Source organism: Protomyctophum bolini, assembly GCF_963924005.1.
Source record: "Protomyctophum bolini genome assembly, chromosome: 14".
NCBI lineage: Eukaryota > Metazoa > Chordata > Actinopteri > Myctophiformes > Myctophidae > Protomyctophum > Protomyctophum bolini.
Window position 1 is genome coordinate 20,969,833 of NC_137875.1, and position 18,849 is coordinate 20,988,681.

General features: G+C 45.6%; 1 protein-coding gene across 1 annotated transcript in view; it reads right to left on the reverse strand.

Moving 5' to 3' along the window:
• Window positions 1-18,849, reverse strand: part of slx4ip (SLX4 interacting protein) — a 53,766-nt gene that overhangs the window by 26,016 nt on the left and 8,901 nt on the right. The window contains exons 3-4 of the mRNA XM_080782624.1: window positions 16,425-16,514; window positions 15,861-15,987 (exon numbers count right to left, since the gene is read on the reverse strand). Coding sequence (XP_080638750.1) covers window positions 15,861-15,987; window positions 16,425-16,514 — 217 coding nt within the window. The remainder of the gene's footprint in view (window positions 1-15,860; window positions 15,988-16,424; window positions 16,515-18,849) is intronic.

The following is an 18,849-nucleotide window of genomic DNA, read 5'->3' on the forward strand; positions in this document are numbered from 1 at the left end:
CGTGCACGCTGTGCGGCCCTCCACACACAATCATTCTACAGTTGTTGCCCCCGACCTAATCTAGTTGAATACCCCTGGCCTAGGCCGTGGCTCAGCCGTCCAGGCACCTTGGCTGGTAATCGAGTCTGGCAGTGTGCCGCGGGTTCGACTCCCGAACCCGACGGACTTTACTGCATGTCCTCAATTTCTCTGAAAATGTATTCTCTACAGTATATTGACAGCCTAATTCACATTCACACGCAGGAATGGTCGGCTATGTAGTGCACTTAACCTGCTGTACAACTGCCAAAAATAACCTTCGTGGACATAATAGAGGACAGACCAGAGGTTCTCACTTCTCAACACTAGTCATGACATTAGTTTTCAATTCGACAGTACCCGATTGTTACCTGCATTCATCTGGTGTCCCATAGTGGCTCATTAGACACCAGAATAAGAACCAGAGGTACTCTGGGTCCTCAGGACCAGGGTTACGGTACGGCAGCCTTGAGGTTTTTGGGAGACAATCTGGGGCCACACAGGAGTGAGAGGAGCCTGTTTCAACACTTCTCCTTTCTCTGTTAGCTCACGTCATCCCAGCTCTCGCTCAAGAGGGTCTAATTATCGTCTTCAAAAAAGAACCATGTTGTGATTCTGGATGTAATGACATGCAATTACTGAGACAGCTCGCCACAAAACTGCCACAGGTAGACAGTTAAGTCCACTGGCCAATGATTAATGGCATTACCTTGGCTTTCTTCTCTTTGTTTTTGGCTTCCCCTGGGTGAATTGGCGACCAGGGTCCATATTTCAGTGAATACAATTAATAGTAGCATTAAAACATATTGACATACATCAATCTTACTTAACTCAAGTTAATTCAAGTAAGCCTACTTAAAGGCCGTCGTAGGCCCTTAAATTGCGATAATATTTAAGCATAAACAGGATTCAAGATTTGGCAGAAAATTAAGTATGAAAGAACAAATGAGGCGCTTTAACTTGAGAAACAGAACTACCACTGTTGTCAGGGTACAAGAAACAGAACTACCACTGTTGTCAGGGTACAAGAAACAGAACTACCACTGTTGTCAGGGTACAACATATAATTAAGATCAATATTTTCCCAAGATTTAGTGAATCCCATCCTGCAAGGTCTCTAAACTACCTCCCCCTGGCCAGCCGAGGCACCTGATGGAGGGGAAAGGAACTGGTTGGAATAACGTGTTCCTTCCACGCACTACGTCCAAACAGGGAAACTCCCCCCTGTCAGCTGAAAAGAAGCGGCTTGGACTCCTCATGCATAGAAGGAAGCATGAGGTCCGTCCGTTGCTCTCCCCAGGTTGGCAGAGGAACTGTAGCGCCCAGGATTACATTAGATAATTGACAGACACTAGGTGGAAAACTTTGGTTGCAAAATCGTGGGATAAAACTTTTAATAAAATAAAAAAAGATGTCATGTATAATTATATATATTCTTTTACATTTCTGAGAATTTAGGCAACATCTGACAAAATGCTAAACAGAAGAAGAAATCTCCCATAGCTAGAAACAAGCCTCGCCCTCTACTAATCAGTGATGTCATGGAGTAAACTCTCTCTGGGGCTGTTCTGTTGGTGATGAATACATTTTGAAGACCGTGAGATGGGCAATTTTCCCGGGATATGCGTTTAGTTTGTCTTTGAGAACGTTTTGCGAGTGAACAGAAGCTGATTCGTGTCCACACAGGCTCAGATAATCATTCTATAGGCCTATAAATTATTCTATACTTCATCAGTGGAGGAGCAGAAAATATGACTTGATGACATCCACGAATTGCATACTGTATATATATATTGTTCAGATGTTGTCTGGAAATTGAGACAGAGTTTACATAGTATACACATAGTGCATGCATAAACTTTCCTTAATGATTATATCTGGTTTCAGTATTTATTTATGATGTATTTTCTCTATTATTAAGGTTATTGTAGCGGTCAATTTGTATTTGTGGAGGGGAGGGGATGGGAGGGCGGTTGGAGGTCGCGAGACATGGCCAAAGCATTTCCGGGGGTCCACAGCCAAAAACGTTGAGAACCCCTGCATTAGATTTAGATAGCCCTAGGTTATTGCTATTTTCCTCCTCTAAATTCACTCCAAGACAAATGGGAATCAAAACTAAGGATGAAGAAAGAAGTCGGCACACAGGTTCTGCTCCAGTGGTGTTTTGTTTTATTTAAAACAACATTAGTTAAGGCACTTAACAAAACTTATCCCAAACTTCATTGCCTTTTTTTTTACTATTTTGAAAGATATTTTTAAATGTTTTGAACTGATCTACATGCACACGTTGTGAGCTTGTAGATTGGGCTGGATATTTGAACTATTCAAAATGTTTTTCAAAATGGTAAAAAAAAGGGGGGGGGGGAATGGGGCAAAGAAGTTTAGGGATAAGGGGTAGAAGTTTAGGGATAAGGGGTAAGGCACTGACCAAAATAGGGCCATAAAGTCTAGAAGCTTAGCTAGTGGCCCCTAGATGCCATACTGCTCCTTTAGGGCATTTTAACAGACTTGGTTTTGCTACCCTTAAGAGCTCCATGCTCTCACTAGTGGGACTAAATAACAAACAGTGAGGGAGACAAATAATAGAGTCAAGGTCATCGGGTCACTGAAATGCTTAGTCCTATTAACAGTTGGACTCCATAAAACACGTAACCCGCATTTTAATCAAATATTCTACGCTGCCGCGATTGTTTTATTACCTTTAGAGCATATGCTGAAGTATTTGGGCTTTTGATCCGTGAAAATCCGGCAAAAAATGATCCGTCCGTTTGTTATGATAATCGGCACCAGCGGCCATGATGGTGAGGCACAAGATCCGCCTCCAAGAGGCAAACCCCCCCGCCCCACCACTTGCATTGGCCTCAATTTCCCAGAAGCCTTAGCAGCCCACAGCATGTGTTGATTTCCGGTTTCGTCATCATAACATGAAGGTCTGGTCTCCAGCTCCGCGGCAAAGACGGAGTTTATTTTTAATTATTCAAATATGCAATTATGCAAATATGATATTATGCAAATTAAACACATAAAACAAAAGGCGGGAATGTCGTATTACGCGCGGTGGAACCCTGGATTAAACAATTAGCTGCGTCAAACTGTTAAACTGACCTCGCCGTTTAGAGTTCGTATTGGTGATGAAATCACTAGCAGTAGTATAAAGACCTACAGCCAGGTATAGCTCACGTTTTCACATGCATGATGTATGCCCTTTCATCTTTAGTTTTGAGCAGCATTCAATCATAACAGATGGCAACCAATCAAACAAACAACCATCACCCCACCCCAAGCCACCACACCTTGGATTTTCCTGTGGGAAACACTGGCTATACCTCGCTTTATGAGATAAGCTCCCTCCAAAGCAGACAGCCCAACCAGGACTGTCTCAGACTCAAACCTTCTTGTGAGAGGTCTTGTCATGTGACAGCGTTGGATGGATGACTATTGAGAATTCCTCAGGTTAATTTTACAACTTGTTTCCGAACCCAGGGCTCAGGTTGCCAATAACTGTGAGAGAGCGAAGACTGATGGGGGACATCTCGTGTAGATTTATAACTACCACATACCTCTGGTACCTGTTATGTATCGAAGGAATTTAGAGGCCAACACGATGCCATCGAACAAGTCTTCAAATACACAAACAATGCATGTAATATGTCATGCTACCGTAACTGGCTTCAAAATGCAGTGTATGGCACATTGACTGTCTGTAATGAATAGCAACATTCCTTTATGGGAAAAACTCCCAATACTTGTGTTATTCTTTGAATAACAACCCGGTGGTGATCTAATCTATTGACTGATCTGCATGCCTACCCTGAGAAGAATGTAGATCGCTATCTCTGTTTTCTCTGCCCATTCTGGGTACAGGGGCGGACCAGGAAACAAGCATCTTTCATTGCACATGGATGGGCTTGTGTGTTTTGAAAAGCTTTGATTTAGTCCATTAGACTCTTTAGCCTCATGTAGCTCGACAACTATTCTCACTGCCTTCCCTGGTGAGTTGCGCTTGCCAATTCCCAGGACAAGTCTGACAGGGACGTCTGGACCCAGAGTTGGGAACCAGTGAACGGCGTGACTCGAGACATCAGCTGTTGCTTCAACTTTATAGCGTCCTGCACAGCACAGAGTTGCTCTTGGCCCTCTGCCCAGGCTCTCTCGTGCTAAGCTTACATTCATGTTTCTGTCTCACAAACAGTTTGCTGGTGCCTCCTTCGGGAACCAGTGGCCTCTTTCTGTGGCGACCAGTGCTGCCAGATTTAGCGAGAGAAATAAGCAACCAGGTCTATGAATATGGGGCCACCTGAGCACTTTAAACCTACAGTATATGCATTGGATATTTGAAAATAGCCAAGTAAATGTGTTCTTTTGGGTTTTTTTTTATTTTAAAGTGAAAGTTTGAATATTATTTGAAACACAAATCTGATACGTACAGAGACCCTGAATGGCCATGCATTCAAAATGTATTTTATCTACAAGATATTATCTCGTACATACAAGATATTATCTCGTACGTACAAGTTAATATCTCGTACGTACAAGATATATATATATATATATATATATATATATATATATATATATATATATATATATATATATATTTTTTTTAATGCATGGCCATTCAGGGGCTCCGTAGATACGGGGTCCCTGCCGCAAAATATTTGCAGATGGGAGGGGTCTGTGTACAAATGCATTCATTTGGGGGTCCTTGATTTGAAAACGTTTGAGAACCACTGTTCAAGCCCAAAATAAGCGACTGCATTTTTAAAACAATCCTCCCCCCCCCCCCCCCCCCAAAAAAAAAAAACGCAACCCACAACTACTAATATTTACAAGCAACAAAAGAACAAGCCCAAAGTCGCTTATAATAAGCAGACATGGCAACACTGGTGGCGACTGTAGTCCACGGTGGTGCAATGCTCACATCTACAAAGAAACCTAAAAGCAATTGGAGGACCCCCCCCCCCCCCCCTGCTTTCCCCCAAATTCCTTCAAGTGAGCACGGCCTGGCTAAATTGCTTTGAAACACAACGCGCAGCAATATTATGACGGGTTAAATCGAACCATAAACAAGCCGGCATGCCATGTTTTCCAGAAGTGTGGTAGATAAATGCTGCAACCAGAGACATCTACCATCATCATGACATACCACAAAGACAACTGCAGAACAAGACCCAGACTAGACAGTTACGGCACTGTACTTGTCACAGGCCACCCATGGCACGCACGCACACACGCACGCACAAGTTTGAATAACTATACTTGGGAGGACATCATTTTAGGTCAACAACTTTATGAATACCATTTAAAATAAAATAAAAAATTTAAACACAATCCCTCCCGCCACACGGGCGGGGATCATGACGCCAGTGCCAGTCAAATGTGCGAAATACGAAAGTAGAAGAAGAGATCCTCTGCAACCTAGAATAAATAAAGAGGATAGTGCACGGAGGCTCCTGCGGGAGGTTTGCACATGCTCAGTGTAAACAGGAACTGTGATGAAGGAGTGTTCCAGCAGAGGTGCTAGATAGAAAACTCATAACTTGTGATGTAAATAATGAGATCCAGAACAGTTGAGAATTAAACAGCAGTCACCCTTCCCTTTTCAAATGTTTTGTATCATCCACAGCACTTGAATGAACACTATCCATGTTCCTTTGTCATTTCACAAAAATAAAAGTTTGACACATGTACTAAAGAACATGGAAAATCCACAAAATAAAATATACAAAAACATTAACATTTAGTGAATGTGGTTGTCCTTTATCTTTCAGTCTGTTATACACAACATTTTTTCTACAGTTATGAAATTGATAAACTTTTAAAAATAAAACCAAAATCAACTTTGTACTATTCTCTTTTTGTGATATCCTTTTTATTATTTCAGTTCAGTGTCAGCAACTCTCATGCACCTCTAGCACCTCTGTTGGAACACATCATCGCAGTTCCTGTTTACACTGAGCATGTGCAAACCTCCCGCAGGAGCCTAGGCCGTGCCTCCGTACACTATCCTCTTTATTTGTCCTAGTCTGCAACCAGGAAGTGCAGCCCCCCTGCCCACTGTGTCCGACTCCGTCTTTTTGGCAAATCTAGAACTTCCTGTTTGAGAGCTAGCAAGACATCCGGTTGCTTTCAGAATAAAAGTGTTGTTAATTAAATAGTTATTACATTACAGTTATTGTAAAGACACACATTATGTTTCTGTGTAAAAATAAGTAATTAAATAACATAAAAAAGTTATCTAAATGGATTCACTGGAGTGCATGGACTTTATAAAGTGGACGGTGGACAAAAGACGGCTCCGCGAGTCAACTGTTGTGACATATGCACGCATTCAGGGAGATGTCCTCTACCACACCCCACTCTGCGCTAAGAGGTGTAAAATTCCCAGCAGCAGACCTTCTACTGGTGTCAAAGGTAAAATAAAGTGCCGTTTCCAGACCCAGAGTGGACACTGGACAAAAGACGGCTCCACGAGGCAACTGTTGTGACATACGCAGTTTACGCACGTTTGCATGTTTTGCATGTGTTTGAATAATGTTTGCTGTATTAACACAGATGGGCACACACATACAGTAAATTGATCAAATCTGTGACTACTAAACTATTAAAGTAGACAAATTATGATGTTTAAAAACAAATATTGTAGGGATTTGGAAACTTTTAAATTAGCGTTTTATTTCTGATTGTGATGATTAGAAGTAGCAGACGTGATAGTAGAAGGTCTGCTGCTGGGAATTTTACACCTCTCCCGCTTAGCGGAGAGTGGGGTGTGGTAGAGGACATCTCCCTGAACACGTGCGTATGTCACAACAGTTGCCTCGCGGAGCCGTCTTTTGTCCAGTGTCCACTTTATAAAGTCCATGCACTCCAGTGAATAGAATTTATCCATTTAGATAACTTTATTATTATTATTATTATTATAATAATTATTGAATTACTTATTTTTACACAGAAACATAATGTGTGTCTTATAGCATCATTTAAATGCTTAATTTGTTGTTTTAATGTGCAAATGAAACTTTTATACTTTTAATACTCTAGAGGGTACTCTTATTTTGAAGAGATCATCTTAAATTTGCTAGGTTAGATTTGCCAAAAAAAAACAGTGCCACTGTGCCACACACAGGAGGAATCGCAATGGAGGAGTTTTCGACCACGCCGATGTAAGAACAGAGAATAATAACCTTCCAAAAACTGGATTTTGGCTCATTTTTTGCAGAAAAGGGAGTAATAAGTGAGCGAGCGTGCACGTCGGATCCGATATGTTTGGCGAGGGATACAGGTGCACATGCGCAACTAAGTATGAATCAACTATCTTGTAAATTGTAAGCATAAAACAACCATTTCCCAAGAAAATGAAAATTTCTCAAATCCTGCTAAACATGTGGGGACATTATGTCCGCACAAGTATAGTAATACGTACACACACACACACACACACACACACACACACACACACACACACATCCCTACAGCTTTCACCGCTTCCTGAGAACACAATGAAAGGAAAGAAAAGTAAACAAGCCAAACGGCATCCAGAGTAGCATAGGGACAGTAAAATGGGAACAGACGAGGGTGAGAGGCATTCAGACAAGGGTCAGAGGTAAAGCCCCATGGAAAGGGCTTCATTAACTTCAGCCATATCCTGAGGAGATCATTAAAACAGCCACCGGAGAGGGGAAACATAGACCACTTCTCCTCGCCATGTGCACTCCCTGACTGGGCCGCGCTGCGTTATAGTGACTCACACTGAATGGGCATTCCTGTGCCGATATGAAAACTTCACACAAGTGGCCGGCGGGCAGGCCCTCTGCCATGCGTTATTCCTGACCACAGTGGTGGCTCAGTCAGGGGCTTGTTAAAGATCGACCCGTCACTGTGGGGTCACCGATGACAGGAACACAGTTAGTTCCCACGCAGCCACTCTGGTGTACACGAGTTGAAAGCGGCACAAAATAGTCGCGCACGGTGCCTGAGAAGAACCTCGCTCCGCTGACATCTCCGCTTTGATGTCGCGGCGGCCTCCCTCCGTCCCTCCTGAGCGGGACAGCTTACCGGGGGTTCGGGGGGGGGGGGGGGGGGGGGGGAGAGCGTGTTGGGGAGGGATCCGGGGCACGAGAGAGAGAGAGAGAGACATAGAGAGCTTTGAGGAAGTTGCCCACATGTAAAGCAACGAGTGGGGACTTTCCTGGAAGGACATCACTCTCTGTGTGTAACTGTAACTGCGAGCTCCGAGCACAGCGCTGTGTCTTATCGTCCCGCTCGACGTCCACCTGAAACAATATTTGCACATGAGTGTTCAATTTAACATTTGGGTGACCCCTCCATCGCGGTTACGAAATACGCCACAGCATGGTAGCAACCGGCCAGCTCCACTATGCAGCATGTGACTAGAGTGGCGGGGTGCATTTGGGAGGATAGGTCAATCGTCGAGGGGGAAAAAAAGCGCAACTTTGCTGAAACCGAATCTGATGGAAAAGGAGAAAATGTAGTTGCAATGCAAACCGTCCAAGATTTGGTCATCGCTATTATGTTTATTAGCCTTTAGCTAGCAGACATTGCTAGAAGTGGGCCTGTGGATCTTTTCACGCAAAACAAAGAATGCATTCCAATTGTCCTTCTCGTTTGGAGCTCTGTTGGCCTTAGCCCTGTGAGAAGCTGTTTGAGGATTTGAGTTATGCATTGCTCTGGCCCTTTAAATCTCTGATGAAGGTCTCATTGGTTCCAGACTGCTTCCCCCTGTAAATCTGCTAGCCTGTGTGTTTATAAATCTAAATAGATGAAACAGGGTCGTGGAACACATGGAGATTCTATCTGTGTCTAGCTACCAGTGTCTAATAATAATGGACAAGCATAAGGCCACTGCAAGAAGTAAAACAAGTGTGTCGCTAGGGTTCTGACATCCGCAGTAAAATAAAGATGTTAATTTCATCTTGTTAAAATGTTGTGTTTTTAAGTGTGGTAATGCATTAACGTCTTAACTTCCAAGGCCTGGAAAGCATTAATGTATACGGTTACACTGCGGTCCAGTTGAGTGTTGCTTTCATAAAGTCATCCTATACAGACCGTTCCTTGACAACACAAGGCCGATTTGGCACAGTGCGTGGCGGCCATGACACCTGTTCCCAGGGAGGGAGGAGAGGAGGGGAAAAAAGGAGCGCATGACCCAGGCGTGGGCTATTCCTCGCCCAGAGTGAAACAAAAGGAGAGAGAGAGGAGAAAAAAAAACACTGATCCTCTGCAACGATTTTTTGCTAATTCCTAAAGCGAGGCAGTTCTCGGTCGGGCCTGAATAGTTTGCCTGAGTTCAGGAGAGCGTGTGCCGTCTCCCTGACCAGATTGCGGTAAAGGGGGGGGTGGGGGAGGGGGGGGTGGACAGTCACATGAATCCGATCCGTGCTCGGGCTACCATTCCACTGCCCTAATTATATGGGAAAGAGAGTGTGGTGTGACAGCTATGACTGGGGCTGCGGTCGTGTCCTAAGAGACTGCAGCTGACCCTGTGAGGAGAAAGGAGACGGCGAGAGCGGATGAGAGAGAAGCGAGGATGACAAGTCAAATGAAGAGGAGAGTTGAGTTTATGGTGCGTGCATGCATGCGTGCATGCATGCGTGCGTGCATGCGGATCCAATGCGATAACCGTGAGTAAAAGAGCGAAATAAGCAGAGTGGGGGGGGGGGGGGGGGGGTAACGTGAACGCGCTGCGCAGTCGCGCACAGGAACGTGCATGTCCACACTAAGGGGGTGGGGGTGGGGTGGGGTGGAGTGCAGGGGGGTGGGGTGGTTTAACAGTGGAGTCAGACTGTCCTATGTGTCGGTGCTGAGTAAGGCCAGGGGCTTACAGGCGGGATTTGCAGAGCCACCACAGCAACACCACAAAGAACCAGGGGGAAGGGAGGGTTGCCCAACAGGGGCCAGGGGGAAGAGAGAGAGAGAGAGAGAGAGAGAGAGAGAGAGAGAGAGAGAGAGAGAGAGAGACAGACAGACAGACAGACAAACAGACAGACAAGCCAGTGGGTAGAGGCGGCTACTCTGATCAGGATCCATTTCCAGCCAGGGCCTTGGAATTCCTTTGTTCCTGCCACAGGTCGCCCCCCACCCCCGCACCCCCTTCGTCTTAATCCCAGCCTGCATCGCGCCTAGCAACACACAGGACAGGTAACTCTGCCACAGAGATGCTTCTCTATCCATCCAGTACCGACAGATCAGACTCTCCAGCCACACTCGGCAGAGCGGAGTGTGGGATCGAGCAGAAACGAGGTGGAACGATGACGAGATGCTGCCACAAAATAATAATAACTTTTTGGTCAGGCCCGGCAGTAGCGTGGAGCATATGAGGTCTCCCGAGAGGAGGCTCCCGGCACACAGCGGGGAGGAGTTTACAGAGGAGAGTGGCGAGCGGGTGTTTCATTACATCCGTGAACGATTTGAACCGTGAGCTCTGGGACGCAATGAAAAACCTCGGGTTGGCTCAGAGGAGGCGAACAGATCCAAAACGTTAAGACAGCGGGAGGGCGATAAAATTAACATAACTCCTATTTCTTCTCTCCTATAACCCTCTCAACACATCCCCTGCATTCTTCATCAGGAGGGAGCTTGATTGTTCATAAACACATTCTCCCAAAAACAGCAAAGCTATCCAGCAACACTTGTGTTCCTTTCCGCGGGCCAGGGCCTGCCTTAAGCCCCTTTCACGGGGCTGCCAAGAGGAGTCAGTGGTACACTGTGCAGCACTCGCAAAGCCCTCTCCCACGGCTATTAGTGACCATTCATCTGGGGAGCCTGGGAAAATGCCTCTCTAGCCTGCCGTGGCCATGGGGGGAAACAGGCTGGCAGGTGTTCCCTCTCCCTAAGCCCTGGCACCTGTGCAGAGAGAGAGGAAGAGGAACCCAGCGCTGCCCGTGGGCAGGAACAGGCACTAGGTGGGTACCGCCATGCGTCCCTGCCTCCTGTGACTGTACTGGGCTTGCAGATGAGGCCTCTCTCGCTCCACAGGGCTGGAGCCATCAATGGGGCATGAATCGATACTAAGATCCTAAAGGCATAAAACATCTGCTAATGTGCTTTTGCGGTTCGAAATGGCATGTTAGCTAAATCCATGAAAAAAGGAACCTTCTCGGTTTACATTGTATGGGGTCCAGTGCAGCTTGCGTGCACACACACACACACACACACACACACACACACACACACACACACACACACACACACACACACACACACACACACACACACACACACACACACACACACACACACACACACACACACACACACACACACACACACACACACACACACACACACACACACACACACACACACACACACACACACACACACACACACACACACACACACACACACACACACACACTTAATTCAACTTGTGTCAAAAATATAGAGCAAGAAATGAGCAAATAAATGAGAAAAGATGGCATACAAACAACATTATAAGTAAACAGGAGCTAGTCTAATGCAAAGTGTTAAGCCAGTTAAACATTATATACCTTTGAGTTGACTGGAGTCCCCCAGGGGTCTATACTAGGCCTCTCCCTCCTTTCCCCTCTACACCACATCTCTTAGCTGAAAACAGACGACCTACAAGCTCACATAGATCTGCTATTTCCACGGTATGTTCAAGTGCATAATAGGGACGCTAGGGTTTGTGTGGTTAAAGTGCACCATATCTTGGTGCGTGCCGTCTGCACGGCATAAAAAGGAAGTAGGGTAGTCGTTGGCTACTATGTTATTTGACAAGACCACATCTGAAAAGAATTTCCTGCTCATCAATGCAAGTACAGATCAGTGGCATCTTTATAAAGAACAACTGTGACGCTCTTGCTTAACATAACCCCTTAGCTTCCTTCCACAAATATTTATCACGTCAAGTCCCCCCAAAAAATGTATTCCTCAAAACAGAGAACATATTATCCACTCATTTTTTCAATCTGTAATTACCCTCTGAAAAATGTGGGTGTGTACAGTGCAGTCTAGCAGGGAGAATGCAAGAAGCCTCTCCCAAGATCCCCTTCCCTGGGTTTCTAAAGTCCAGCATGTCCATTCTGCTTGTTGGGAGCCAAGACGTTTGGTGGGAAAATGTCCCTCGATTCAGCTCTCTAAAAACATAAATAAATCACATCACTATGAGCTAATCATGAATTCTCTCAAGTAGCTTGCTTTAAAAGAAAAAAAGATGTTGCAGCGTAGCAACTGACATTTGGAGAATGGCCTCCGCAGCTGAGATTCTGAGAAGTGGTTCAGATTTATGCACAGAGGAGCAGATAAGCGACCGACCGGTCTGACATATTCATGGGATGTGATGCATATGCACACAAGACATATTCACCACTTAACCACTTGAACCATGGCATGCCTAATATTCTGGGGGCAAACATTCAACACAAACTACAAGCTTATCTACTATTTTAGCTATTTCTGAACCTTTAAAAACAAAATATATATACAGCATTTCCCCCAAATAGTGTGCCTGACATGTGAACACAGACACAGTTATGCACATTGTACGTACTGTAGCACTTCCACAGATAAATACATAAATATAATGACCCATAGTCACGACTGAACACGCTCACAGCGATGGACTGGGGAATGTTAAAAGCTGTTGATGGCTCATTTGAAGTGCCAACAGCTGAGGCCGTTATGCTGTTCTGACTGCTGGGTAGTGGGTACTGGCGCGAAAGCCTCTGTGATTCCACTCTGGCACCAGCACAAACACAGCTTCACATGAGGCCCAGAATACGCCCAGACATAGCACCACCACGCACCACGCTCCATCCTCCTATTCCTGGCCCTGACATAAATCGCTGCCGTCGGGCAGAAACCTCTTATCTCCATATTTTAACTTTATGTGGGTTTTTCTCTCCCGCAAATTAACACCCTACTTGATCATACTGCGGAGTGATACAAAAGTAGCAGATCCACAAGCTCGAAATGTGGCGAGAAGCGACACATTTTGAGATTGTAGATCTGCTACTTTTGCGGTTTTCTAATTTGAATCCGTTTTGGACATACGAGGTTTCCACTCGACAAGAGACGAAATACTACCCTAGCCAGCACCTTTTATCCATGTCCACCGGCACCACATGCTTGTGCATGTGCTCAGCGTGCATTGCATGTGCACAAACGTGTTCTACGAACAAAACAATACACCTCACTGTTGGGTGTACGTAACCAAAAAGAAGGGCTACGTAATTCCCTTCTCAAATGACTTGAACTGCTAAACACACACACACACACACACACACACACACACACACAATGCTACAAAACACCACTCCACTCCACTCCACTCCCCCTGCAACGGGCAGTTTTGAAAGTCGTGCGAGGATTAGCAGGTTAGTGTTTGACCTGCCTGCAGATATAGGTGACCCCCGGTCCTTAATACCCGCCCTGAGGTTTGCTGGTCTTCCCTCCCTAAGCTTGTAGTCTGCCCTTCCCCTTTTTTTTTTAATGGCTCCTGCCTGCCTGCTCGCTCGCTTCTCACACTCTTGTCTCCACCTTTACGGGCTCTGCCGCCACCCTCACATGGGACAACAAAAGAGCAAAAGAATGCCATTACGCTCACTTAAGGCCTTTAATAGGACCGGACTGCCTGAACCGCGTAGGCCTGTCCGAGGCACTGCTCCGTTTCATGTTCAGGGAAACACTGATATGGAGCGGAGTCATATTCCATTGGTTACATTCTTTCTGGCAAGCCTGCAAGGGGGGCTTAATCATTTTTGCATGCATATTTCCGCGCTGAAACACTGATCTTTGCCTTGTTCACACAGTGTGGTGTGGGAGTAAAGCGTCTGTGTTTGCGCTACGAGCGTGTGTGAGTAATGTAGTGTCTGTGTGTGCGTGTGTGTGTGTTTGAGCGTGTACTGTATGTGTGGGTAGTCTGTGATCTCCATCATTAGAGCTGTCTGTCTCTCCTCAGTCTGTCACAGGGAATATGAGTCAGGCTTTTCGGTAACCCTACACCGTCAGCCTGTTCACACCTTGCCCAGAGGGAGGATATATCTCCAACACACTGCCGCTCACTCTCCATTCCCACTGGTCATAACCAGCGACAATCATCCGTGTGCACGTGCACACGCACGCATGCATGTATGCATACCCACCCGATGCATGTCTGCATGAAAACGTTAAGTGCTTGCCTATCTTTGCTATCTTTTTTTCATAAATCAGTGCTATTGAACACGGTGCTATTGTTGGTTAAAAATAAATATTGAAACAATGAAAAGTAGTAAAAAGTGCTTCGGACAAAACCTCTTAACTCTATTGGACCCTCAAACTGTCTGCTAAAGCAACTAACTCTACCACCTCTCCCCCTCTCATGCAAGTAATTGACAATATATAAAGTCACAACACCAACTTTGATGAGGCAGTATTGCTTTGTTTTCAAAATATACGGTTTTCTTAATTTCCTTAAAAAATTATATTTTTCATTTCCTAAAAAAAAATTACATTTTGGAGTTAGGTGGTTTCTTCCCGACAGCAGAGATACAGAATGCACTTACTGGACATACAAGTACCTACCCATACATAGAAGCACTTGAGCAGGCTGCAGACATTTACACTGAACCACTTTCAACCTAGCGTAGTTTAGCAAAACAAGTGGCCATGCGTGCGTAGACTCGCATATAGAGTACTGTGTATATACACTCGTCATCCTTCTATCACATATACACACTGTGGTGGGTGAGGAAGGTGGGGGGGGGGCTAAACGAGCGAGGTGTGTGTAGCGTGAGATGCCGTGCTGCAGCCAGAGGAGAAACTTTATGGCACAGGCTGCCCTGTAATCCCACTCTCACAGTCAGGCCGGCCCCCCGCTGGGCGAGCCCCGTTTAACTGCCCTTAACTGCTACCTGTGTCCAACCTGTTTGCCTTCCACCACACAGCCGGGGGTTCCTGTCGATGTGAGCTCGCAGTGCTTCAAAGGCATGCGAGTGGGTGGCTGGGGGATCGTCCACCACACAGCTCGGAAGGATGGCTCAGGAACTGTGGGCGTCTTCTGCACCCCTCACGTGGGCGCGGAGAGCACAGTGTGGGCTGAACGCGGCCGTGTGTTTTTGCATGTACAGGAAGGTGTCTCGGCAACCGTTTTTTTTGTGCTGGCGCTGCAGGTAACTATATTAAGACACGCAGATCAACACGGGTGTGCCAGCAACACGTTAAACAGAAATACAAACACTGCCCACTATAATGGGCTCACATATTTGCATGTAGTAGAACTATGAATGTGGCATGCCAAGGTAAACAGTATGGTACAATACGGGGAATAAAAACCCATATCAGCTCTCGCCTCCATGGGTCACACCCTTTGGGCGTCGAAAGCCACCGTGTCCTAACTAGTTCTGTGTTCTCTCCTCCCACACTCTCCTCAAACGGGTGGCCATGACACACATTTTATAATGTTTTGCAACTTGATTCCCACCCTACTTTCAGACCTGGCTGCACGCATTCAAGGAGCCATACATGTGTACTGAAGTCGTCGTGAACAAACAATGGGGTTAAGTTAGGCTCCAAAATAAACAATTGCACTTATTGGACTGACGATTGGAGACACACCTAAAGACAAAGTGTTTGTTGCTCATTCCTCTTGGTGCCAGAGGAATGAGCAAATCAAAACAGAGGCGTCCTTATGTTGTGCTGTCATTATCATGTCATAACAACTTTTACAGTTTGCTTCTACACAAACAAAGAAGACACAAGAAGAAAGCTTCACTTTCAATTATGGGCTGCATTTCAGAAAGGGGTCTGGTCTATTATGTGGCGCAATTTGGATGCCGTGCAGTAGTGTAAAAGGGTTGCATGTTGTGGTTTGTCATTATTACCTTTCACATAAAGAGCTTTGGAAGTTGCCAGCTCCTTCTTGTGTTTGGGCTGCCCTCTGTTGTGCAGGAACTCTGTGTACTGTTTGACTCTCTGGTCCACCGAGTCTCGAACAAGAGCTGTAACACCCTGCAGTATACAAACAGAGAGCAGACGACGCAATAAAACAACGCTTCGTCGAACAAACTCTTGCTATATGTAGGAGATGCACGACAGTCTGCAATTCTAGAAGGGCAACTGACATTTTCTAATGCTGGCTCGGAGGGAAACGAACGTCCGGAAGGTGTTTGGTGAAATGGTACAGGGTTTCATGTTAAGGATTAAATGAATAGGGAGTGCAATCACACAGGTCAACAGCAGTCTGGAGTGGAAAGCCAGAGGCAACAGTGATAGAGGGGGAGGGGGGGTCCAGAGATGGGAACAATTAACAATGAAAAGTCCCAAGGCAAAAAAGAAGGCTCAAAGTCATTTTTGATTCCACGCTATTCCTTTCTATTTTATTAAATAAGGCAGCAGGACTCAGGCACATACACTTCTTATGCACGCACGCACGCACGTTTCTTTACCTCTATGTGCTCTGCAGTAAACCAGCCGGCGTCCTCTCGAACGCCCAGGGGCAAAACGTGCAGATCCACCAGCACGGCGAAGTTCCCACACTGTAACACAAAGAGACAGGACAGCCACAGGTTGCTGAGGGGCACTGAGCTTCACAGACAACAAAGGAAATCAGACCGTCGTTGATTGACAGCGAGACAAACCATAACGACTCCCCCCACTTCCATCCCCAAACATCACCCCAGGCCCTCTACGACGGTCCCCTCTCTCCGTCTAGCCATCTCTCTACCAATCTCTTTTTTTTTCTCTTATTATTTAAGAAAAAAGCCTAACCTCTGTTGGTCCTCATATTTCCATTTCTCAGCATTATTAGTATTTTCTTTCATCTACAGTACTCTTTCTAGCAGTGGTGGCATATAGGTGCTCTGTAAGGCTTCATTAGGCTGAACCAAAGAGCCTAAACAATTATGTGACACGTTTGTATATGTTGAAAATCTGTTATTTTTGGCAAGCAACACTGTACCAATCGGGATTAAACATGCATTAAGGTTATGAGTGGGGATCATCCTAACTCTTAGCAAAGGAGCCACGATAAACCACACATCTACCCTAAAGTATACTGCCTCCGTAGCTCCGGGCCATAAATTATCAGCACTGTAGGAAGTAGTGTGGAGGGCTGCAGAGCGGATTCCTGAGGCACTACGTCATCATGTCATCGACAATAAGTCACATGGGACCAAGAGGCCAGAAACGCCGTGGCTGGTTAAGTTGCCGTTACATCTTTCTCAAGCTGGCCTGATTATAGTTTACACATGAGTGCAAAAGCTGCCCGCTGCGGAAAGCCGAATGGATGTGGCTCTCGTGTGAACCTCCGCCGCTCCCTGGACATGGAAGTGATGGATGGACTCGGACCACCCGCAGAGTGACACTCAGGAACTCAAGAGCAACAAGCAACTGCCCCGGAACTGGGGAGCGATAGTGCACCCAAGGCACCCCGCCTGAGTGGAAATGGGGAGTGAGACGTATAAAGACTAAACCAGACACACAGCAGAGTTCCGGCTGGACGACGAATAGATCACGGACATGCTGAGGAGGTGATGACGGTACACAGTGAAATCCTGCGCATTCATTTATCCATTTGGAACTCAGAGAGCACGCAAACGTAACCCAAATGGAGTCATGTGGGCCTCTGTGGTTACATGTGTACACTATCAGAGTTATAACGAGCGTGTAGTTTACAGTGCAGTTGTTCAGCAATAGTGAGTATTCGCACAAAGGCAAGGCATAGCTCTACGTTCTGGCTGAGACAGCAGCGTTGATTCCACGAGGCCCTTCCCCTTGGGCTGACGTACCTCGGACAGGACCGGCCAAAGTGAGTTATAAACGCAGACCTGTGGGGGTGTTCCTGAGGCTCAGCTCTGAGGATGACGTGTGGGAGAGAATTAACAGGGTGTGGAGGCAGGGGAAGGCCCCTGCTTCTCGGGTCCTAATTCTGGGCACAAACCTACATTTCTGTGCTGCATCCTCCCTCCCGTTGCTGGCTCACTCTGCTCTACAAGAAGGCTTTAGGCTCTAGGCTCTAGGCCCTCCATTTATACGCGCTCCAATGAAACAGGGACGGGCAGAAAGCAGCAGAAGAGTGAGTGACGGTGAGAGAAAGGCAGGAAGAGAGAGAGGGAACGAGAAAGTATCCATTTTACTTTGATCACAACAATACAGCCGGGCTGAAAATCTTCAGTCAAGTGGGATTAAGGTACTAAATCAGTGAAATGACGATTCTGTGTAAATTAAGCTGCCAAGTGTTTTCTTTTTTTCCTTTCTTTTTTTTTTCTAATAGTCTCCTTGTAAACAAAGAGAAAAGAGTAGCTGGTTTGGCAACTGCTTCTATAAGGTCAAACAGTGGCATGAGCGCCCCCATATGGCTGATGATTGAATGTCAGGTGTTTATATGTTGAATGATGTGTATAAGGCACTCCCTGGCTCAATCAATCAAACTACTTCCTAGTTACTATAAGAAAAGAAAAAATATATATATGAAGTAGTCCTCTACTGTACATCACCCTATGTAAATAAAATGATTCATCGGCGAAAGAAAAAACATTTGGGTAAGTTGGTTTGCCTTTAATAATGTCTTTCCTGTCACACAGTTAAAACATGACAGATCAACATGTATTTTTGTGATAATGCATGATATTATAATGAGCATATTTTCTCAAACTATGGATGGATGGATATTTTCTCAGACTATGTATGTATATCAAACATGTTGCACAGCTCTTTCTCTCTCTCCTCTCATCCATCTACCATGTTTATTTCAGCGCAAGGCATGATGGTGTAGTGGTAGGTTGGTGACCATCAGTTGTACACTATTATTGTACACTACACTATGAGTACACTACATAGGGTATAAACCTTCTCACTAAACATTCGAACAGC